A 25,615-nucleotide genomic window follows, 5' to 3' on the forward strand; every position below is an offset into this window, starting at 1 on the left:
CGCCCCTGCACAGGTCACCTCCCTCCACGCCCCTTTTTCTGGCCCGGCAGCCGGCAGGCAGGGAAGTGTCGTAAAGCCTGGCCCAGGAAACTTTACCCGGGGTAACAGGCGAGGCGCTTTACGGCGGCGGCGGCCGGGTGAGAGGCTCGGCGGCGGCGGCAGCGGCGGCGGCGGCGGCGGAGCGGCCGCAGCGGCAAAGGCGGCTGCGGCGGTGGCTGAGGGAGAGGAGCGGCGGCAGCGGCGGCGGGGAGCGGCGCGGGGTGAGCCGCGAGGAGGGGCGGGTGGGAGGCGGTGACACGGCCGGCGGCGGGGCTCGGGCGGCCGGGGACGGTGGCCGGCACGGCGGCGCGGCGGCGTGGGGGCGGCGCGGCGTTGGGGACACTCGGTGAGGGACGGTTTCTGCCTTTGTTCCCCCCCGCCTCGGCCGCCCCCGGCCCGCCGGTCCGCGCTGCCTGGCGCCGCTCGGCCGCCTCTCATGGCCTCCTCTCTCGGCTGTGTCGCTTCTAGGATGGCGGAGGTACCGCCTGGGCCTAGCAGCCTCCTCCCACCACCAGCGCCTGCGGCCCCAGCGGCGGCCGAGCCCCGCTGCCCGTTCCCGGCGGGGGCTGCACTCGCTTGCTGCAGCGAGGACGAGGAGGACGACGAGGAGCACGAAGGCGGCTGCGGGAGCCCAGCGGGCGGCGAGGCGGCGACCCCGGCCAAGGCGCGTTCTTGCCTTCGCTGCCCGCCGCTGCTGCCCCAGGAGCAGCAGCAGCAGCAGCAGCAGCAGCAGCAGCAGCAGCAGCAGCAGCAGCTCAACGGCTTGATCGGCCCAGAACTGCGACACCTCCGGGCCGCGGCGACCCTCAAGAGCCAGGTTCTGAGCGCAGCGGAGGCGGCCGCCCCCGACGGGGCCCCCCAAGTGACTGCCACAAAAGGAGCCGGAGAACACCGGGACGAGAGACCAACCCACTCGGTCCCCAACAATGCAAGAACTGCGCTCTCCGGCCGGCCAGAGGCGGCGGCGGCGGCGGCGGCGGCGAGCGACCCCGCGGCGGCGAGCGACCCCGCGGCGGCGAGCGACCCCGCGGCGGCTCGCAACGGACTGGTGGAGGGCAACGAGCCGGAGGAGGAGGAGGACGAGCCGGTGCGGCTGCTGTCTTCGTCTCTGACGGCCGGCTGCAGTATAAGGAGCTCCCTGGGCCGGGAGGCCGAGCCCGGGGAGGATCGGACGATACGATACGTCCGATATGAATCCGAGCTCCAAATGCCTGATATCATGAGACTGATCACCAAAGATCTGTCTGAACCCTACTCCATTTATACGTATAGATATTTTATCCACAACTGGCCACAGCTGTGTTTCTTGGTAAGTGGATGGCATGAGAACAGGGTTGAGCCCGGCCTTGATCTTGGCGGCTCAGGGCAGGGAGCGTGAGGGCCCAGTGTGTGGCAGTGGTTGTATCTTTGGTTTTCGTAGTAACCTTACCGATGTGACTGGCTAAAGTGCGCACGGGCACATTCCTAGTTGCTAAGTGGAACTGTGTGGAAGGTAAGAGCTCATGATCTGGGTTAACTTGCTACTCTTGTAACAGCAGCAAGCCTGCGCAGTGTTTCACCTGGGGTGGGGGGGGGGGGGGGAGGAGGTGTCTCACGTCCTGTTTACATTAGCTTCTAATCATGGTTAGTCTTCGTTATTACCCTCCCTCACCCTCAGAGCATTTTGTAGTGATTTAATTGGAACATGGTGCTGTTCACATACAGGCCTTTGTAATAACTCAGCTACAGCCATGGTCAGGGAAGGATATGTGCAGTAACCATGTTACGGTGAACATGGTTGTCAGTAAACTTGCTGTGGCCACTTGGAGAATGAAATCTCAGAGCCATGTTCACTGATTATGGACATTGTTCCCTTCGGTAGGACAATAGTTGTAGCCGGCCCGCTTTCAGGTGTGCCGTTGCAGAATGTGTCCCCAACACCTTTGGTGGCCGAAAGGCCCCTGAAACTTGGACAGACTGCCCTTTCCTGGGACGCAGGAAATTAAGTGTGAAACTACTTAAAAACTGGTACCATTGGTTTGTATCCGGTATAGTGGACAGAAGTTGGTTTTTTTTTTCCTACCTATATGTAAGCCAAACAGATTTGTCTGTAGGATAAGATGAATAACCATTTCAAGTTTACATTCCCAGCACCAGTAATCTCTCAACAGTAACATTGATCCACTTTCTATGTGAAATCCTTAACTGATATTGTTCGACTTGAGGTGTAAGCTGTGTGGTGTGAGCACGTTGCATACTTTGAAGAGAGTAAAGCTCCTCCTGTTATTGTGTTAACCCCGACTTAGTTGCACTCAGTATTCCTTGCAGTATGTTTTGACAAGACATCAAAAGTCTTGTGGTTGCTTCCACAGCTTGGTGGTAATCCAGAAATACTATTAGATATTGTAGATGTTGATACTTTCGCTAGCTTTCATGTTAATTATGCTTGAACTTTATTTTAGAACATTTGTTTAAACTTTAGGAACTATTTTGTGTTCCAGAAAACATGTTTTTTCTTTGCTTTTTTTTGTTTTTCTTAAGGATTCTTAGCATTGTATTATAAAGTTCTGCTGGACATGGTGGCTCATGCCTTTAATCCCACCAATTGGGAGGCAGAGGCAGGAGGATCTCTGAGTTCAAGGCCAGCCTGGTCTACACAGCAAGTTCCAGGACAGCCAGGACTGTGTAGAGAGACCATGTCTCAAAAAACAAAGATAAAAGTTCTAAGACATGTTAGTGGCAGTGAATATGGGACAGTACTTACAACACTATTATAAATGTCATTAAATGCAATTCCTTAGAATTGTGCATTGATTTAATTGTAAGTTAATCCTCACAGTGTATAATGGAGTCCCATTGGAAACTGAAATGGAGCTGGGACGTGGGTCAGTGGTAGTAGGCTTGAGTCGTGTTTTCTCAGGACCTCAGTTTTTCTGGCATTTTATACTGTGGTAAAACTTCAGTCTTTTATGTACACCCCTCTTAATTGACCAGTTAATTTGTACTTTAGCCTTTACTAGCCAAAGTTTAACGTTAAGTTATGAATATCTAGAAGTTGAAATGTATACAAGTGGCTGGCTTCTAAGGTTTCTCATGGAATATGAATCTGGAGATAGAGAACAATAAAACTAGTTACACAACAGAGGCAGTTTACAACTAGATCTTTTATATGCTTTTCAAATTGAATTTCCCGTAAGAACTAATTTTTATAAACAGTGTCTTTCAAGTTATGTCAGAAGGGACAACCCTAGAGATAATCTAGACCCACCTCCTTTTCTTTTTTTAAAGGGAATAAAAAACCATGGTGATGGATAATGTTTAAATCGTCAGCTGTTTAGGAGCAGAAAGGTCTTTACCTCTCTGGTCTCCTGGCCTCTCATGATGGCAAGTAAGATAAGGAACCATATCATCATGGCACATAATTTTCACCAAGGGACAATTGTCATTTTAAGACTCAGTCTTGGGATTAGAACTTCCAAAGTGCCCCTAAGTTCCAGGGAGAACATGTGGTAGACCAAATGGGATATGTAAGGTTGAATCTTAAAATTGCCTATATTTGGTTGACTTATAAATACAAGTTTTTAAAGATTCTGCCTAATATTTATAATACTTTGGAAAGTAGAAGCTAGTACAAATGAGTCACTGTCAATTACTATAAATTTTACCCCTTTATAATTCAAAGTATTTTCAGTAGTTCTTAAATTTATGACTAGCTGTGCAATGTAGTATTTCCATTTATTTGTTCTAAATTTAACTTTCTTGTGTCCTCCAGTGTTCTCTTCGTAATGTTCTGGAATTTGGGAATCTGTAGTTGGCACATACACATTTTTCATAGTTCTGTAGACTTGACAGGCTTTTAAAAAGCCTTGAGAAGTTAGAGATTTACCACTTCTTATACTTCAGAAACACATTGAATAATGTGCTTCAAAAGTGTGTGCAGCAGCTTTTGTTTGGAAAAAAATTAAACAAGTCATTTAGTGATTGTTATAAATGTTGATAAGCAATTTATTAGGATTGCGGTATTGATTTTTATAATGAGCAAGTCACATATCCATATATCAAATTTTTGCTTTTAGATGATGTGTACAACTTGATTTATGCTTCTCTATATTTTTTAATTAGTGAAACAATGTAGTGGTCTCAAAAATAAATTAACATAATATTTTGTTTGCTTTTTACTTACATGGACAGAAAACAAATATTTGTTTGAAATCCCAGTGCAATTTGAAAGTATTGTCTAGTTATATTTAGTGGCTTTAATTTTTCTTATTGAATGGCTTTATTAACTGTCCTATGGCCTTATGTAAGATTTACATGTATTTCCATTTCACATGAGCCTAGCTTACTAGGTCAGGGCAAATTTTTTTTCTAGCTGTTACAAGTATATGATTTGTTCTGTGATAATTATGTATATGTGTACACATGTACATATATATACACATATATTAAAACACATACATATGCATGTATGTATATTACTATACATATATGTATACTGACAGTCTGAATCAGAAAATGCTATTAGTTGGGCCAGGCATGTAGCTCAGTGATACAATACGTGCATGTTACTGGGTTCAGTCCTCAGCACTAAAAAGGTTGTAAAAGTTGTTCATTTAGATAACTTTTATTTCTGTTTCAGGTCTTAATACAAAAAGAAATTAAATTGATTTGTTGTGCATTAAATTGAATGAGGAAACAAAATGGAAATAATAATTGCAAGGTTTTTTTGACCCAGAAGAATTATGGAATGTGTGATACAATGGGAATAAACTATTATTAGTTATTGACTTTAATATTCCCTTCAAGGATTTTCTAAATGGATTAAAATTATCTGGTTACAGAGATTTCTCCACAGTTTATTTAAAAAGGAATTTCAGGAAAATTATTAAATAATTGACCACAAAATGTTTGTAACAAATTCAAGTTAAAATAGATATTAAGTGTATGTTAGATTTTGCTTACTAATCTTTTGACCAGTTCCTGCTGTTGTTGAAATAGTTGTTTCTGGAGAACTAGTTTGCAAAACAGAAATATTGCTTGCTGAGATACTGTTCTATTTATATTTCTCAGTAATATACTATTAGAACTTTTTAGCAATTTTGAAATACTTGGTAAATATTTGCATTGATAACACTGGAATAGCAAAATGAATCATCAGCATTACTTAGCATTTAGCATTTAACACTGATAACCTGATGATTTTATTAAAATATAAACAAGTCATAGTATTCTAATTACATTAATATAAAGTGGAATTTAAGATATTTATATGTATATATCTTAAAATATCACATATACATGATATATATATTTTAGAGACAGGATTTTGCTGTATAGACCAAGCTGGCCTTGAACTTAGATCTTTCTGACTCAGATCCTTCCGTCTTAGCCTACTTCGTGCAGGCTATTGAATTTCTGGGAGCTTTATGATAATGACTCATTCTGTCCGGTATATCCTGAAAATGAGACCATCAGGTATTAGTCTTTGTAGTGCTAAAGTGCCTTTTGAGTGTGATCTAAGTAATACCTTTTAAACAGTGCCTTTTCTGGAAAAAAAAAAATACAGGTACTTTTTTCATGATCAAAGTTAACTACCAGGTGTAATTTTCAGTTATGTTTTATATTTGTCCTTCACTAAATCTTTATTATAAAAACTTGTAATACTCTGCTGATGGGAAAATTGTACAATATTTTATGTATTCTAATAAGCAGATGTTTCTTTAAAATAATTTGCTTACTCCCTCTTCCCAAATGTAAACAGGTCTTTATTGCAAACTATATTAATTGTAAGCACTTGATATGTAGTCTGTAAAAGTCATTAAGTGTTTATCTTGTAGAAATCTTGTCTTCCTCTCCCTTAGGGCTTTAATAAGCATTTTAAAAAATTCATGATCTGAAGAAAGTTTGAGTTTTAGAAACAAGAATATTTGAAGAGTTTTGAGATTCAGATTTCTGAAACTTTCTGTGATTGCTGTTTTGCTCTGGAAGTCTACTGATTTCTTCTCTCAAAAATGCTGACCAAGGGTCAGTTGCTGTTTTCCCTTGGTAATTTTGCAGTACCTGATAGCATTGTATCCTTCATAACTGTTTGTTTATTTTCAAGGCCATGGTAGGGGAGGAGTGTGTAGGTGCCATCGTTTGCAAGTTGGATATGCACAAAAAGATGTTCCGCAGAGGTTATATAGCCATGTTAGCCGTGGATTCCAAATACAGGAGAAATGGCATTGGTAAGGAAAACGTTATTTCACAAAGGATGAATACATTATTTTCATTTTTTTGTTGTGAAACAAAAGATTTAAATGTCAATATGTAGGAATAAACTTCAAGGTAAGGGAAGACAGTTTTATTTCTTTATGCATTTATTTTGTGTCTGTGTATACACCTGGTTACAGATGTCTGAGCACTGCTTTGGGGAGTCAGTTCTCCTTTCATATGGGTTCTGGGGATTGAATCAGATTATTAGGCTAAGCGCTTTTACCTGCTTGGCCATATCACTGTCCTTAAGATTTTTTTTTTCCCCAACATATTTTCAGAACATTCTTAAAATAGGTTTTATAATTAACGTTTTTGAGAGATTATCTTTTTAACAAGTAGATGATGATCAGTTTTTGTCTTGAGAGTTTTAAAAAAATTGATCCAGAATGCTTTGTATTATACTAAATACTGGAGAAAGTATTCTTGTTTTTTTATAGAGTTATGAGAGTATTTTATACCAGGTACTATTTTCAAGTTCAGTGGACATTAATCAAGCTAAAATTATGGAGTAATTGTTATCATTACATAATGCTAATTATCAAACCTGTTATAATTTGAGAGTCCAAAAGAAGGTAATTATTATTCTGAGGTGCATGTTCCTAGTCTTCTTTTAAAGTTGCATTCCTTAGTTTTTTAAAATTTGTGTTTGTGTGTCTGTGTGTGTGTGTGTGTGTGTGTGTGAGAGAGAGAGAGAGAGACAGAGAGAGACAGAGAGAGACAGAGAGAGACAGAGACACAGCATGTGTAGAGGTGAGAGAACAATTTTTGGGAGTCTCTTTTCTCCTGTCTTGTGCGTCCCAGGGATCTTATCTCCTGCTGAGCCATCTCTGGGTCAACATGTGTGGTTTTTAACTGTCACTAGAATCACCTGGATGGTTTAAAAGCAGATGGTTAGACCCTCCTTGAGACTCTCCTTCAGCTGGTTGGGCTCAAGCTTTCCCTGTTGACTGTTTGTGAGCCTAGTTAGAACTACTGTCCTAGTGTCCAATACCTGCTGGTTCTTTTTTCACAGTGGATGATCAGGTGGAGAAGTGCTTGTTAGGATGTGTAAAATCCTAGCATGTTTTTAAAGCTAAGTTAGTATTCATGAAATATTTGATATGCTTTTAGTACTGTTAGCAATTTTGTTATTTGTAGCTTTAAAGGAATATGAATATTACTGCCTAATACTCATATTTAATACTTTCAAAGTTAGGATCGTGTCATGAGAAATCCTTAAAATTTTTTAGGTGTTTATTTATTTGACAGTAGCTTTAAACCTGGGCTTCTCCCAGCTGACTTCTGGTTTATTTTTTGTTTAGAGATGATCACTGTATCTATGATATTCAACCTAATATTGACATTTCTGTGTATTTCTGATTATCATAATTTAGATTCTTTAAGAAACTAATTATACTTTCCCTTCATTAATACTCAGATCTATATTCTAGGTACTAACTTGGTAAAGAAAGCTATATATGCCATGGTTGAAGGAGACTGTGATGAGGTGAGTCTTTCAAGTGTTTAATCCTCTTGTCCTGGGCAGGGTTCTACTGGGTAGATTTTTACTGTATCCTGTAGTAATAGTATTGTAAGTGCATTGCAGATCTTCTACACAAATCCAGATTGTAGAGGAAATGTTATTTTGTTTAGAAACAACAATTGTAGAGTAAATTTTAAGGTAACGAAGTTGAATTTCTTCAGAATACAGATTGAAATCTAAACATATTCTGTAAATACTTAACATTCAAAAGCTTTGTTATCATCTGAGTCATTTAAGTTGTGTTCTTTTTTGCTTACTTTTGTCCTGTTGTTTAGCTTTCTTTAAAAAAAGAAGAACATGGCAAAACTCTCAACCTGTATGGAGGACATTTCACTCTAGGAAAATGTCTCTTAAGTAATGAATGACTGATTTGCATATTAACATAAGAGCACATCTTCTCTCTTCTGCTGGTCTGTAAGGCCTTTTGCCACCTGTACTTTCTTTTTTACTATAGCACTCTGCTTTACATACGCTTAGTAAATATTGGTGATAACTAGGGATGTTAACATTGTACAATAATATAGGTGGGAACAGTTTTAACTAGAGAATGGATGCCTTTTACAGCAGTGATGACTAAAAAATAAAGCTATTGTGCTTTATGAACAACACAAATAAATGACAGTTATCCTTGGAAAAAAGTCACTTGTTTGGTCTTTTGAGACAGAGTCTCACTATGTATCTCTGGCTGGCCTGGCACTCACTGGTGCTTGCCTCAACTTCTCAAATGCTGGGATTAGAGGTGTGCACCATTATGCTCAGCGCCTGTCTTTACTGTGAGAATGTAGATGAATCTTAGCATAGTAGTCAGGTACACGAGATTAGGTGATTCCTTTGTTTGGACCTTAATAAATGCTTTGACTTTTTAAAGTCCAGGGTTTTTGTTTTGTTTTGTTGTGAGACAGGGTCTCTATCTCAGGCTGGCCTAGAGTTTACTAGGTAGTCCAGGCTGTCCTTAAACTGGCTATTCTTCTGCTTTAGTCTCCAGAGTACAAGAATTACAGAAATGTGCCCTGCTAAATAAAGTTAAGTGTTTGGTATAAAATTTATAGTAATTTAAAATAAGAGTCTCTGTGTGTTTACAAAATTCCCCCTACTGTCTTGTTCCTCAACTATGTCCTTTCTATTGAAAGCTGATTATCTATCTTCATATTTTCTGAGCATATTTTCATGCAGATGTAATAACATTTTTGGCTCTACAAAAGTTGCTTAGCTGTTTGGAGAAATCTTTGAGTTGATAGACTGTATTTTGATTTTTCTGCTACTGAGAATTACTTCTTGTGAACAGGAATGCTTAGGGCCAGGAACTACTTGGTTTCTGGGGTTAAGTCTTTCATGAGTTATATTAGTCATTTGCCTATGAGGCAAGATGTGTACTTACTAAGTGTTGAACTAATTACTAGCCTTTCGTCAAAGCTTCTAAGATAGTACATGGAGATTTCGGAAAAAAAATGTGTTAGTATATGGCGAAATCTTAATTTTATTATGTAATTTAAAATTAAATACTGCTATTTATGTATGTATTTATTTTGTGTGTGTGTGTGTGTGTGTGTGTCAGTGTCAGTGTGTATATGCGGGCATGTAGAGGCCAGAGGTTGAAATTGTCTTCTTTAATTACTTTCCACCTTAATTTTTGAGATGGGGTTTCTTTGAACCTAGACCTCATCAGTTCAGCTGGGCTTGGTAGCACTTTATTACTCACTAAGCTGATCACTGGCCCTATACTGTAAGTATCTTGAGTGAATGGTTTGGCTTACTTAAAGAACTTGGTATGAGACACCTTGATTTCTTATCCATCTTCTGTGACTTAGCAGTTGTATAATTGAGGGCAAATCATTTTACTTTGCCTACTCTGACATTTTGAGTGAAGTTATGTTAATATGCTTTTAACTTTTGTTGTGAAGAACAGTAGTTACTTGTTCATTCATCAGCTATCTAGTCAAGGTCTGTAGGGAGCCAGATAACAGTGGGCACAGCCTGCTATCCATGAACTTCCAGCCTACAGTGTTAAAGAGTATTGTCTAAACGTTCCAGTCTGGCTTATCTTCATAATGGTTTATTGGTGGAGAATTGGTGGAGCATCATTGTAATTGTATTTCTCTTGTTAAAGAGAATCAAACACATTAAGCTTCTTTAAAAAAGTGTGTGTGTGTCTGTGTGTGTGTGTGTGTGTGTGTCTGTGTGTGTGTGTGTGTGTGTGTGTTTGTCTGTCTGTCTGTCTGTCTGCCAGCTAGTGTGTAGGTGTTCAAGAAGGTCAGAAGAGTGGGCCCCTTACAATAGCTCACAGCTGTGAGCTGTCTGATTCATAGGTGCTGGGAACTGAATTGGGTTCCTCTGCAAGAGCAGTACATGCACTTAACCACTTAGCCATCTCTCTTATTGCTTCTTTAGGACCAAAAAATTCCAGAATTATCTTGTTGGTTTTTTTTTGTTTGTTTTTTGTTTTTTGTTTTTTTACTCTTTGGGTTCTTTACTATTTTGGGGGGCCCGCCACCCAAATACCAAAGAAATCACATACACAGAGGCTTATTATTACTTGTAAATGCCCAGCCTTAGCTTGGCTTATGTCTAGCCAGCTTTCTTAAGTTAGTCTGTCTGCCTTTTGCCTCTCTCTCTATTTCTGTCAACTTTTCATTACTTCTTACTCTGTGGCTGGCCCCTTGGGTCTTCCTCTCCTCGCTTGCTCCTTCCCTCTCCTTTTCTTTCCTATTTATTTTCTTTCCCTGCCAGTCCCGCCTATCCTTTCTCCTGCCTTGCTATTGGCTGTTCAGTTCTTTATTAGACTATCAAGTGTTTTAGACAGGCAAAGTAACACAGCTTCACAGAGTTCAACAAATGCAACATGAAAGAATGCAACACGTCTTTGCATCATTAAACAGATGTTCCACAGCATAAACAAATGTAACGCATCTTAAAATATTATTGTACAACAATTATCTTTTGGCTTCTTTTGTCATACTTCTATGTAAAGTAAAAGAGCTTTGTAGTAAATTTCAATTATAAACCTTGATTTAAAAAAATAAGGTGCCAGGTGACTGTGGCGCACGCCTTTAATCCCAGCACTCGGGAGGCAGAGCCAGGCGGATCTCTGTGAGTTTGAGGCCAGCCTGGGCTACAGAGAGAGATCCAGGACAGGCACCAAAACGACACAGAGAAACCCTGTCTTGAAAACCAAAAAACAAAATTAAAAAAAAAAAAAGTTTATAAGAGTTGAAGTGATTAAAAATGTTGAAAAATAGTTAACTTTTTTTTGCTATTGTATGAATTATAATGTAAATATTTTTGGAGATAGAAGTTTGTCAAAGGGTCACGACCCACAGGTTGAGAACCAGTGATATAGCTAGCCATGTCAATTTCTTAAGGTTGCTGTCTAAATATAGCTATCCTTCTAAAAATTTTCACTTTTCATTACAGTGAAGTGAGTTAGTAATTTTGCATCATGGCAACATTAGTTTTTCTCACATTAAATTGCCTTTATTTAACACTTGTTGTAATTACTTGTTGACCTAATAACATAATTGCCAAGAATTTCCCAAGAGAATTATTCAGATCTGAAAACTTATACTCAGGTGTTCTAGAATAGCATTCAATATTAAACTTGAATTTTTGTTTGATCATGGCAGTATTTCATTATGTAGCTTTGGCTAGCTCAATGGTCATAGAGATCTCCTGCCTCTGCTAGGATTGAAGGTGTGCATCCAACTATTTAGAATAGCCGTGAATTTGGCCCAGCATGTTTCTAAGTGACATATACGTTGTTAAAAGCTTGGGCACCTATAGAAGGTGAATTAGATCATAGTTGGTGTTAAAGACTGACAGTTTGATGTTGATCATGAAGAGGATGAGGGAGACTTAGAGGGAAACGGGGATGTACATGGAAGTCATCATATATTGATAGGCCTTTGAGCTTCTTCAGAAAATTTTAGATCAGTAAGTTTATTTTAAAGACAAAGAGTCAGTAGGTTTATTTTAGTTAGGAAATTAATGAGGATTGCATGTAGAAAATGGGAGACTTCTTGGTCTGGTGGCAGTTTATGGTGCTGTCAGTGTGGGATAAAAATAAGAGGACCACTTTGAGAGAAAATTTCAGAGGGAGAGTTGACAGTACTCAGTGCTTAGATGGGCATAGGAGAGTGATGAGAAATGAGTTTAAGATTCCTGGGTTTTAGGCTGAGGAACTGGATGGTGAGATAGAGAGCCTCTTCACCATAATGCAGAATTGTGCAGGTCTTGAGTGGTTTTGGACATAGCAAATTGAGGTGCTATCTGTTGTGTCTCTTGAATTCTTGTCAAAGCTGGAACAGGAAGAGCCTCCTGTCTTCATCGATGCTTTGCTGCCTCTGGGTTTAGTTGTACTTTTGCCGTTTCCCCTCACTCTGAATGCCCAACCTTTGAACTGTGGCTCGCTGTGTTGCTAATTCCCAGTGACACAGGTGAGAATAAATACAAAAGGTAAATAGAGTAACATATATAAAAGCTGGGAAGGAAGAGAGTGTTTAGGTAGAGGGAAGTAGAAATAAGAAGAGCCCATAGTTTCAAAAATATCAGCCCTATGGTGTCAGGGCTACCAGTTCAGTGATAATTCTAAAAGACTCAAATGGAACCTAATAGTCTGTGATCCTCTGTTAAGTTTTGATCTGAGTAATATTTAGACCACTGATTCTCAGTGACATCAGTCTCACCTTGTCATTTGTTTAAAATGCAAATTCTTGGGCCCTCTTCTAAGTAAGTCTCTTTGTGTGTGAGTATATGTGTATGGCATATATATGTGCATGTGAGTTGGAGGTCTAAAATCCACAAGGGATCTTCTTCAGTTGTTTGCCTTATTTCTCCCAATCTTAGTTTTTTAAATTATTACTGTGTGTATCTAGTTGTGATGTGTGAGTGCATACGCCATGGCATATGTGGACATCAGATAACTCTGTAACAGTGTCGGTTCTGTTCTTACACCATTATGTGAGCTTCCCACTGTCAAGCTCAGGTTGCCAGGCTTGCTCTGCAAACACCTTCACCTGCTTAACCATGACCAGCCCTCCTTATTTTTGACACAGGGTCTCTCCATCTAACCTGTAGCTTGCTGATTTGTCCAGACTGGCCAGTGATTTAGAGATGTGCTTGTCTCTTTGTCTTACTTCCTCAGCCCTCAGCTATCTTATTCTAACCATCCCTCCAGGTGACTGATGGACCCTAATGTTTAAAGTCCTTGGTTTAGGTTCAGTAAACTTTTTCTGCAAAAGGCCAGATACTAAATATTTTAGGTTTTACAAACCATAAGTTTTCATGACAGCTGCTTAGCTCTGTTCTGGGTCAAGAAAGGAGCCATAGGTATGTGCACAAATAGATGTAGCCGTGTTCTCTCTTCTTTCCCTCTCTCCCTCTTTCTTTACCCCCTCTCTTTTCTTTTGGATGTTTTGCTGAAGATTGAATCCCAAACCTCATACATGCTAGACAAGTGCTCTGCCATTGAGCTTTATCCCCAGCCCACTGGGAGAATTTTATCTATGGAAACCGACAGCATTAGGATATTTGGCTCAATTCTTGTAGTTTGCAGACTGGTCTAGACTCTAGACCAGCGGTTCTCAACCAGTGGCTTGTGACCCTTTTGGGCGGGGGCGTGGCAAATCACTCTTTCACAGGGGTTGCCTAAGACTATGTGCTTATTATATACTTATGATTCATAACAGTAGCAAAATTATAGTTACGAAGTAGCAACAGGAATAGTTTTATGGTTGGGGGTCACCACAACATGAAGAACTGTATTAAGGGTGGCACTGCATTAGGAAGGTTGAGGAAACCACTGCTCTAGCCAGTATGGTAGTTGTTACTAGGATAAACAATGACAGGATAATACAAACAGGAGTTAGAGGTCAGACTAAATAATTTCAAGTACTGACTTTTAAAACTTATGATTGTTGATTTTTCTTCTTTTTCTTTATATATCACCTTAGTTTTCTCCACAGGAAAATAGTTCATCTTTGTTTTTTTATAAAAATGTAGTAAAGTCCTAAAAGTTGAAACATCACAAAAACCAGGAGAAAAGTTTTAGCATAATAATTATCATTTTTTAACAAATCAATGTAATTTTAAAAATATTTAATTATATATTCTTTGTCAATTTTTAATTATAAAATTATAACTTTAAGGTTTTTTTTTTTTTTCTTTTTTGAAGGTTGTTTTGGAAACCGAAATAACGAATAAGTCTGCTTTGAAACTTTATGAAAACCTTGGTTTTGTTCGAGATAAGAGGCTGTTCAGATACTATTTAAACGGAGTTGACGCACTGCGGCTTAAACTGTGGCTGCGCTGAGAGACTGCCACAAGGAATGGCTCCCCGTGGAAGCGACTGTGCATGCAATGCAATTTGTGCAGAATTGCTTTGCAGGTGGATTTCGTGATTCCCATGCAGCTGTTATCTGTCAGTGTCCATTGAGTGTCGCACAATATTTGTTGCACTTTGGCATGGCGCGTTTGTTCTGAATTAAATGAGATTGTTTTAAACTTCAAGGGTTCTTTTGGTACCAACAGGATGTGCCAGTTACTAGCCAAGACTTGTTCATTTGCAAAGTTTGCTGACAGTGCTATTTACATAGTGATCATTTTATCACAGAACAAGTAAGTGGGACATGATTTTGTTCCTTAAAGACGCCAATGTAGTAAAAGTCTCTTAAGTATACTAACAATTCACACAAAACCTGCCATAGTTTTCTGAAGAGATTGAGGGAAAAGCTTCAATTTAGGTTTTATTTTTTCAATATTAAATTTTCCATTCTTGAATATTATTGGTACCTCAGTAATTAGTGGATGAAAAGTGTGGGGTGGGGTTTGTCTTACAATGAGTAAAGATGACAATTCAGTTGCGTCTGCCAGTGCCTGTGTAGATAAGTATTCCTGTCTTCATCTCTAGTTTTTGAATGCATGCTATGCTGTCTTTTCTTTTTCTTTAATGCCTTTGCAAGCAAACTTATTTTTATTTAAATTCTAAATTTGATAATAAATTATTTCAGATTTTTATAATTTGGACAGTTTTTCCAGGTGAGTGATAGTGGTTTATTGTAGAAGTCTCTTTTTTCCCTTACAGTAAGAAGTTGAATCTACTTGGGAAATGGAAATGGCTTAAAGGGATGGAGCTGGAAATTGCTGGGTTTTGGATGCACTTTTTTTGTTTTTTTGTTTTTTTTTTTTTTGAGAACGGGGAATTTTTGGAAAGGAATAGAAAATTAATGTAAATTGGTATGATTTTATTTAATCAAAAATGATTGCTAAGCTGTGAAGAACAGCTTCTATAAAGTAGCTGGGTTTTTTTTTTGTTTTTTGTTTTTTTTTTGTTTTTGTTTTTTGTTTTTTTTTTTACTTGATTTGAATTCATATTGCTTCCATTTTTGAAAATACTTCACTTATGGTTCTTTGTCTTAGAAATAAATTTCAAAGAGCATTGTATCTGTTTTAAGCTGCATTTATTTTCTTTACACTCGAGCAGATTCTTGGGGGACCTTTGCTTTGTTCCTCCAGAAAAAGGGGAGGGATGAAAATTTTTTTAAATGAGTTCTTTGGGTTTTCTGAGAAGCCAAGGTGTTTATTAGTTACAGTGTATTTTGGCTAATCAGTGTAATGTTAATAAATTTTAGCTAATCGCTTTGAGTTGAGTCAGTAAACCTGTGATGGGTAATTTATTTAACTAGAAAACCTAAGCACTCATAAGGAAAAAGATTCATTCTCTGAAAAGTGTTTTATAGGAATCTGGCATTCATGTTGTTATTTTCATTTGACTATACTTTTCTTCTGCTCTAGTACTTGGTTTGAATTTTATTTTATGGCTGTAATTACTGTATTTTTTAAAACCCTACCTCCATTAACAGTTGGTAAAAGCCCCTTTTCAGGAAAGTTTGTTGCTTTTTTTTCCTTTTCTTTTCTTTTTTTTTTTTTTAAAGGAAAGCTGCTCTTTGCTCAGTATAATATTTTGAAAGTGAACATGGTAACAAGTACTTTTAAAATAAAGATGCACACTTTATATTTGAAAATAAAAATTCCTGCTGGTGGGATCATTTATAGTTCCTTATTTTTAAGAAAATGTGTCTTTCCATTTTATATTGCTCTTTAAAGTTCAATGCAGAATACTGGTAATATTAAAAATGTGATGGCCACATAGTGCTCAGCTTTTCTGCTGACCATTTTGAGTCTGTTTTGGTCGAGCTTCATTTGGGCTCCAACGTTTGGAAGAATGCCAGTCATCACGATGCTTCTGTTTCATTTCCAGGGTGAAGGAAGTAGCTAAACAGTGTACTTGACATCATCAGATTTTGTTTGGATTTGTTGGTACATAAGTAGTGAATTGTTGATGAACATACATTTTCTTGACTCACTCTAATGGGTATAGTTGTAAAGTAGATACATGCTAGATTTATCAATTCAAAAGTTTTGTTCTTCCTAGGTAGTCAGTGAGACTGTCACGACCCCCCCTTAACTTCAGAATTGCTGAATTAACTGAACTGATTGTCTGATGACTTGTAAACATGACCTGAACTATGTGACTAAAATATCAGATTATTACAATACTGCTCAATGGATGGATACATGATGAATATACTTTGATAGTTTTAATTAATTGACCAATTTTTTTAACCTAAAATTTTAACCTCCAACTTGATAACCTGGTACAAAATTAAAACTTTCCAAGTTGAAATAGCTTCAAACATTAATTTGATATTAGGCTTTCATTTTTCTTCTATCAGCTTAAAGTAATTCCATTTATAATTGACAATGGGTTCACTTGGCTAAAACTGAGCAAAATTGGTGCAACTTTCTTTTAGTGGGTGCTGCTTCTTTAAGACTGACTGTACTATCCACTGACAGTGGTTTGGCAGTTGATACTGCTGAACATTAAACACATGCTACCGTGAAGCTATATATGTTAGTATTGAAGAAAGCTAACGGTATACTACCAGTCTTGATGTGTGAGCTGATTATAATTTCCCTTACATTGGGATGAAACTACTTAACTCTGGAATAATCAAAGTCCACAAATCATAGCATTAGTACTTGATGTATAAGCCAGCACAATAAGAAAAACAATTAGTATTAAAAGTTGATTTTTAAAGGTTTTTTTGCCTCTCTTCTCCAAATTACCCTCTACACACGTGACAACTGTGTGAAGGAGTTTAACTCATATTTCAACTCTTCCCATGCCCTGTGTTGTGATATTGGCTGACATGTATAAGACTGGATGTGTATATTTATTATGGTGTCTAAAAATGATGAGGTTTATCACTTTCCAGGAACATCGAGGAAATCAGATTGGTAGTATACCAGTTACTTTTCAGTACACCTCGACATCACTAGGATGAGTGTTATAATGTCCTAGGGCTTTCAGGTTTGTAAAAACATAACCCTAAGTTATATTGACGTCACATATGAGTTGAGTATCTATGAAATATCACGTGTATCTCAAAAATATTGGACTGCTGTTTAATGACTGGGGTATTGCTGCATAGTTTTCTCCTATTGACCCCTATCCTTTTGGAGAGAGATTTAATGGGACTTGAAATGTGCAAGCTGTGTGAATAACATGCAGTCAAATAAAGTATGGTTAAGTTGTGTTTGCATTTTTCTTTAAGATACAGCTGTGTGCATTCTATACTTGGTTTCAGATAATCAAAAAGCAACCTGTTCTATTTCTCACTGCCCTCCATCAAGAGTTACTTGGAAGGAATGATACAGTTGTTATCTCCCTATGTTATGTTCTGACAATGTGAATTTGAAAATAAAATAAAATTGCAAACTTGATTGCTAAATGTACTTAGAGTTAGTCAAGTGAGATAGCCGTACAAGACAGCATTTTTAAACACTCGTTAACTGGAAGGGGTTACTGTCTTTGTTCCTAGCAGCTTACTCTTAAGACAGTTTTTATTTTTACTGTTTGTGCAGTGCCTCCTTGTGTAAGTAGTTGTTGTTTTCCTCTTGCTAACCAGTGAAGTAGAGCAGGAGCTAATGGGCTTTTTGGCCCGTTCTTGTGAGGACCTTCAATTGGTAGTTGTGTATGCTTTTATATTTGAAGTACTGAATATCAGTTGAAGGATGAGATGATATGTTTTAATTGTGACTGCTAAGTTTTATCACCCTTGCTGAATATTTTATTCTTTGTAACAGTGTGAAGTGTCTGATGAAGTTCATATTATACTTGGATCTGAATGCTTCATAAACTCAGTGTAAATGAGGACCAGAAATGTGAGACCGTTGGTGTCCAGTCCTTTTTTTTTTTTTTTTTTTTTTTTTTTTTATAAGCAACTTAAAGGGTTTAAAAAATCAATCTTAGCATATAGCACAGTTGCGCTTCCTTCAGATGAGCTGTCTGGTTGTCCTCACTACTGAGCTGAAGTATCGCAAGGACAGGGAACTTAATTTTTAATTTTATTTGAAATTAGTTATATGTGGCCTTTGGCTCCGTATGGATAGCAGAACTTTAGACAGCATATGCCTGAGGAAAGCTTATTGAAATGTGAACTTAATGGATGACATAAGATTGCCTGTGATCAAAAGCAAAAACACGAAGCTGCATGTGTGTTGACACTTAGTCGTGTTCCTGCCTCATGTATCTCCCCCCCCCCCCCCCCATCACCCTTTGAAAAGGCAATTCTTACATCTTACTGCTGTAGCAAGTGCTTGGAATTGCAGAGACTGTAGGCTCAAGTGCTAGAACCTGATTTCTGAGACTTCACACTTTTTAGCTTTAAAACCTGTAGCATTGGGCCCAACAGTTTATTTTAGGTTAATTTGAAATAATTACCCTCCTAAATCAAATCTCATTTTAACAGTGGTCAAACTGGAGTGTGGCAGTATGTCATATTTATACATTTTTAAAGCTGATGAGGCTAAAGACAAATGTTTTTAATTCTGATGAGTTACTTTGATCTGTTTTCCTGGAGTATCACTTTCATCTGGTCATTTGGTCAGCTGTACTTCCTTAAAAGACAGCAGTGGGGGATGCCACCACAGAAGAGTTCTGGGTTGGCACAGCCTTTGATGAGCGCTCAACCTGTTGTGTTGATAGCACACAGCTTGTGTAATTTCCATGTGACAAAAATAGAAGCACCAAGGGATTTCCTGCTATGTAAAAAATTTGATACAATATAGGGTTATGGTGAAATATTAAAGTTTGCTTTTTGATTGTGCTTTTGTTTTTTCATGACAGGGTTTCTCTGTGTAGTTCTGGCTGTCCGGGAACTCACTCTGTAGACTAGGCTGGCCTTGAAATCAGAGATCTGCCTGCCTCTGTCTCCCAAGTGCTGGGATTAAAGGTATGTGCCACTACTGCCCAGTTATTTAAAGTTTTTTTAATGATAAAAATAAGTTACTTTTTTATGATAGATTTTCATGAATAATTCTTTGCTGTATAAATGCACCTTAATTTCTTGATACCCCAGTCTCCTGAGAATCGACATTTTTGTAAATAGCTTGCCATATCCTAGGGGAAGGACGCTGTCTCTTGAAGTTGTCTAGAGAGTTACTGGATGTTACATAGTGAATCAGTTTCAAGTTTCTTAATGTTTTAGAGGAAAAAAAAAATGTTTTAGAGACTTGACAGGGTAGTAAATGAACTCTTTAGTAAAATTTGTATTCTATGAAATCTATATCTTTATTCACTTATAACTACTAAGTTTCTGTGTATTTGATACTTTTCTTTCATGTCATAGAAACAGCATTTTATAAAGTTAGCAGGTTATATGAACTAATATCCCTCCAAAGCCCCCACAAATCCCCAAATTTCCCAATCAAATAGGCAGTTATAAGTCTTATTTCTTGAGATTTAAATAATTTCACAGTTAAAGTGAGAGGTGGCATGCTTTTTTAACAGTTCATTAACCGCATTAAGGAAAAAATTGATACCTTAAGGGGAACTATTGCATGAAGTTCTACTGATGCATGAAACTTCCGAAGTTGATTTAAAATAATAATGTAATTGCTAAAGTTCGTTTGTACTTGCAATCCAGTGCCCTGATCACTGTCATCTTTAGGGCCGGGTTTCCTGTGATTGTTAATGTTTACTGGTCATTTTTAAGGGATCTGAACCCACTGCCTTAAATTTAAGCCTTAATATGCTGCTCTCCTCCAGACTGGCTGTAACCTGTGACTGCACAGTCTTCATGAATACCTGCTTCTACTGTGAATGCAATTAAAATAGTTAAGCCCATCAAGCATTGACTTAACTAGGTAAATGGACACTGATTTCAAGTTTGTCTTTAGTCACGTCTACTTGATAGCTTAAAGTTTAGAAATGAAGTACATTAATATGGATGTTAGCATTGTTTTGTGTTGTGTAACAATTATTTTTCTTCATATTAGGAACTAAAGATGAACATTGAAAGTGTTTCATCTTCATAATTCTGGGCAATCATGTTTTCTAACTTTTGGTGAAACCTGTGATAAAGTTATGCAGAATAAATGGCACAATGTTTATTGGTAACCTAATACGTAGTAACTAAGTAAGTAAGCTATTAGTAATATGGATCAGCTGTTATAGTGAATGTTAAGGCACCATTTAAAAAAAGGGTGTGTGTGTGCGCACGTGCATGTGCATGCACACTTATGTTAGACAATAGCTCGCACAAATAGCAAAACAAAGATGCTCTGTAAGAATTGAGTTCCTCTGCTGGAATGTGGGCTTTAATGCTGCCCAGAGCTGGGAGTGCTGTTGATACACTTTTTAGCAGTCAGCTTCTTTAGCCTCCACCAAGAAGAACTGGTTGGCACAGTGTTCCATCCTGTCCTGGGGCAGCCCAGGTCCAAGGCCTGGTTGGTATGGGTGTAAAGGCTCAACTGGCACTTCTGCCAATCTGGTAGGACCAGAAATCCTCACAGGTTGGTTGAACCTTCACTGGCACTACATTTTACTTCAGCTTCCCACTTCTTAGCCCATCTACCTAAGAATATTTCCTAGTCAGCTTCTAGAATGCTGATCTTGTTTCCCAAGGAATCGCTGGGAACACAGTATGCCTAGGATGTTCAGAGTTGGTCGGAGGCAAAGGTTTTAATAGGTAGCTTTAATAATAGACAGTTTGGTGTTTCTTCAATAAGGAATGATGGGATATAGGAGAACTGTGCCAAGAAATTCAGAGCCACTGCAGTTTAGGCTTAGAGGATGGTCAGTGAAAGGGCCCAGCCCTATGAAAGTTTTATTTTACAGTTAAAAGTGTTACTTGAATTAAAATCAAAGTTATTTAAATATTTTAAACTTCTGTTTTCTTATCTAGAAAACAGGAATAAGTCATTTCATATATTTGTGGTAATAGTTAAATAGCATTTGCTGTGATGTGGTCATCGTCATTGTTACTGCTTAGTTCTGGTTCATTTAATGCCCAACCACACAGAGGAACCAAAGACAGCTTGTAATGACACCAACCTGTTCATATCATTAGTTGTGAATAACACAAGGACAGACCCCAAGTAAGAAGAATACACAGTAGCTGTCATGTTAGTGAATGAGTGCTCTTTTATCTTTGACTTTCAGGTGCTCTGGATGATAATGTTCCACACCTGCTAAGAGATCTTAGACATGGGAATGAGGCTCTGGGAGGGAGGCCTGCTTCTAAGTTGAAGAGCTAGTTTTCTGTTGCTGTCTTGAGCAAGAGCAGGGCTTGGTAGAGTCTGAACAGTGTCTTGAAAGTGTAGTGAGTGATCAGAGATACACCTTGAATTCTGGGTTCAGCAAATCTAGTGGGTGGCCAGAGGGAATTATGATCTTTGTTCATATTAGAGACTGAGGAAACCATAAAAGCTTGAGCAAAAAAAAAAAAAAAAAAAAGAACTGAAGGTGAAGGGCTGGCTGACTTCCACAAAGCATTATCCTATGCTTTTTAGGCTTCTGTGAGGATGGGCTCATATCCACAGAGGACAGGACATGACACTCCATCAGACACCTGTAGCTGTGTAGTATACTAAACAGCCACAAGTAGGGAGTTTGGATTCTCTGTGTGGCGGAGTTGCTATTTAAGTAGTTTTAACTCTTCGTCTTGCTTTCAAGTGAGTAAAAGGTTCTAGGAAGTTTTTTCCCCCATGTATAGCTCATGGCTTTTCCCCAGCACATCAGCCTGAGTCACTGGAGGAATGAGTAGTCTTGCTTGAAGTGCACTCAGATTTGGGATACACTCATCACTCTAGGGTGAGTTCTGCTGGGCCTATGTCTGGGACAGTAAATGGGACTGAGGAGTCACAAAAGCTTTTGACATACTGCCCATTTCTTACACAGGACATAAGGGCCTTGTGGCCATTAGCCTTCATATGATGTGTGTGAAAGGTACTGTTCTATATCAGCTTGAATTCTAAACCACAGGAGGTGGGACATTTGGTAGCATAAGACACAGGGATTCTATCCTTGTTTCCAGTTCCAAAGAATTTCAGAACTAGAGTTTCTGTCATTCTGCATAGGAGGTGAGCCAGAGGTAATATAACTATCCCAATGACCTTGTACCTGTTCTCTCCCCCATGATCTGTAAACAAGTTACACCTCCAGGATACTTAATAGTTGCTATTTGTTTCAATGGGAACTTCAAGGGTATCTTTTTTACAGTTGCAAATCCAATTTACAATGAAAGTTTACTGATACAAGTCAAAATCAGTGCATACAGCAACTAAGCATGAGAGGTCAGTGAACAGATCTTTTTTGGGGGGTGCGGGGAGGCGGGCTCCTCTCTATGTGGCCCTGTAGCCCTTGCTGTCTGGACTCACTCAAGGTCTTTAAAACCGGCAACCTCAGCTTTGTGTTATTTCTTGAGTGGGAGTGATTGCTAACAGACTTCTTTGCCTTCACTACCTGTCTCAGAGTTTCTGTGGCATAGATCTAGGTAAAATACAAAAAGGTAAGACTAAGAAGCGGGGAGGGAGGAATGGCAATAACCCTAAAAGGAAGAACCAATTAGATTTAACTTGGGATGTATAAAAATGTATCTATAGCTACTTGTGGCATATTACTAGTAACAGTTGACTCAAAAAGTTACAAATTAATTCTTTTTCATAATTTGAAGTCAATAGCTTGCCTATAATAATGTCCCTGGATCTTACTGTGAACTGATAACATTTCCTTTGTGAAAGAGAGATGAATGCAGTTCCAGCAGATCCTTCAGGGAGTGTGTTGAGAGGGCATGTTCCATGATTGTCCACTGTGCACCGATGAAAGCCTGCAAGCTCCTGGGCCTGGACTTGGAGTTTGAAATCGTGATTTGATCTGGCTCTTGGACAATCCTGGTTTATTTTTGCAGATACTGTTCAGGAGGAGCTATTGGATAATTTTTAAAAAGATTTTCTTTGTGTTTTTTGCCTACATGTATGTATACCATGTACATGACTGTTGCCCTAGGAGATTCTGGGTGCCCGTGTGGGAAACGGGGAGCAGAGCCTGGGTCCTGTGCAAAAACAAGTGCTCTTGTACTAGGTATGGTGGTGCATGTTTTTAATCCCAGCACTGGGAGGGAAGAAAGGGAGTAGCAGAGACAGGTAGATCTCTCTGTGAATTCTAGGCCAGCCTCGTCTACATGATGAGTTCCATGACAGCCAGGGCTATGAGAAACCCTATCTCAAAAACAACAATGGAAAAAACAAGTGCTCTAAACTACTGGATCATCTGTTGAGCCCTATATTTGTCACCTTTAAAAGTTCAACTGAGGACAAAATAAGTTGAGTCTTTAAGAGCATAAAATAGTTTAAATGAATGGTTTTTTAGACTTTCTAAGCAATCCCTCCCACCTTCCCCCTAACCAAAATATCAAAGCATCAGTTTGCCCCAGCAGGGACGCATTTGAGGGCATTAACAGTATGATGTCAGAAGTAAAACCTGAGACATCTCATTTGCAGAGCAGTTTTTCTTTTCCTTTATTTTGTGATTAAATAGCTACTTTAAGTTGTTTTGCAATTGGGCATCTCCAGACATTTTTTTGAAGGCTAAGATAGGGTTTTGTTCATAAATTTTTACTATAACCAGAGAGTATAGTAGGAGCCACAAAAATAAATATTGAAGCATGACATGGAGTCTTATAATGGTTAATTCCATGGACTTTAGCACTAAAAAGCCTGGGATCAGCCACATGATCCTGGAGAGTATAATGCACAGAATAATAGTTGATCTGTGAAATTAATAATTGTCCCAACTTTATAGGAAAGTGGAGATAATTAAAAATAGTGCGTGTAATATATTCAGGAGAGCTTAGTGTGTGTGTGTGTGTGTGTGTGTGTGTGAGAGAGGAGATAGATGGGTTGAATCTAAGGCCTCAGAGTGTATAGGCAAACACTCAAATCACTCAGCCATATTTCTGGCCTCTGGTTGCTTTTATTATTGGAAAGTGTGTTATTTTGTAAAATAAAAGATCAACATTTGTTTTTTAAATTGAATGTTTGTAATAGCTTATACTTTAGTGTAGCTGGAGACCTTCTCTCCAGCCCCCGCCAAGCCCTATCAGTCCGATAGCCCACTAATAAAATAAACACACATGCTCATATTATTTAAACTGCTTGGCCATTAGTTCAGGCCTACCATTGTCTAGCTCTTACTCTTACATTTAGCCTATTTTTATAAATCTATACTTTGCCACGTGGCTTGTGGCTTACCAGTACCTTACTTCTCCCTTGTCATGGCGGCAGCTGGCAGGTCTCTTCCCCAGCCTTTACTTCCCCCAATTCTCTTCTCTGCTTGTCCCGCCTATACTTCCTGCCTGGCTACTGGCCAATCAGTGTTTTGTTTATTAACCAATCAGAGCATCACATTCACAGCATAGAGAGCATCCCATAGCACTTTAGTGTGCTGGCTAGTTTTGTGTCAATTTGACATAAGCTGAAGTTATCTGAGAGGAGGCAACCTCAAGAAAATGCCTTCATAAAATCAGGCTGTATGTGAACCTGTAGAGCACTTGAAATTAGTGATTGATGTGAGATGTGAGAGGGCCCAGCCCATTGAGGGATGGTGCCACCCCTGGGTTAATGGTCCTGGGTCTATAAGAAACAGGCTAAACGGCTTCTGTATCAACCCTTGCCTCCAGGTTCCTGCCCTGCTTGAGTTCCTGTCCTTCCTTCCTTCACTGATGAACAGTGATGTGGAAGTGTCAGCCAAATAAACCCTTTCCTCCCCAAGTTACTGTGCTCACATTGTTTTGTCACAGCAATATAAATCCTAAGACATTTAGCAAGCTGTCAGCAGACCATCAGTTGACATGGTCACCCACACATTCAGCCTGGGATCTGTTGTCTGACAGAAAGAACTGCCTTTTTTTTTAATTGAAGAGCTTCAGAGATTCTAGATAATATTATTGCTCGACCTAGATTGAGCTACAGATATTCTTTATGCAGCTCTCTTTTTCCCAAGTTGAATGCCTACTGCTTATTTATGAAAATTAAATCTTTCATTTTACATTTAATGTATACCCTTCTTTGTTATTCAAGAAGTTGGAACTTCTTCAGCACAGCAAATGAGTGGCGATATTTTCAATTTCCAATTTATGAGAACAGAATATATACCTTTCTAAACTGAATTTTGAAGTAATTTTTAATTGATGGAAAATGTGAAAAATAAAAGGTATTAATCATTTTATGTCATTTGAATAGGTTTTTTTTTTTTTTCCATCTTGACACCCATCATTCTTTGAGCAGTTACTTTCTAATACAAGAAGATGCTGTGGGGTCACCAGTCCCATCTTTGGTACAACCTGGGAATCAGCCAGTTCTTAACAGAGCTCTGCCTCCATTTGGTAGAGAATGTTATTTGCAGGCCATGATCTTTGTACTCATTGTTATTGGGTGTCGTTGATTTTTAGGCTTTCTTGGCAGACCACACACATACACACACAC

The 25,615-nt window shown here is 38.8% G+C and overlaps 1 protein-coding gene across 2 annotated transcripts; it reads left to right on the forward strand.

Moving 5' to 3' along the window:
- Positions 1-209: 209 nt before the first annotated feature.
- On the forward strand, positions 210-14,764 carry Naa30 (N-alpha-acetyltransferase 30, NatC catalytic subunit). Of its 2 annotated transcripts, XM_036200082.1 has the most exons (5): positions 210-260; positions 508-1,348; positions 6,122-6,245; positions 7,704-7,759; positions 13,962-14,764. In XM_036200082.1, the coding sequence occupies exons 2-5, from the start codon at positions 509-511 to the stop codon at positions 14,097-14,099; spliced, it is 1,158 nt and encodes a 385-aa protein (XP_036055975.1). In that variant the 5' UTR covers positions 210-260; position 508; the 3' UTR covers positions 14,100-14,764. The 2 variants fall into 2 exon arrangements, with proteins under 2 accessions (XP_036055975.1, XP_036055974.1); XM_036200081.1 differs by lacking the exon at positions 210-260 and having other exon boundaries at positions 331-1,348.
- The last annotated feature ends 10,851 nt before the right edge of the window (positions 14,765-25,615 follow it).

The sequence above is a fragment of the Onychomys torridus genome, chromosome 9 (genome assembly GCF_903995425.1).
Source record: "Onychomys torridus chromosome 9, mOncTor1.1, whole genome shotgun sequence".
NCBI classification, from domain to species: Eukaryota; Metazoa; Chordata; class Mammalia; order Rodentia; family Cricetidae; genus Onychomys; species Onychomys torridus.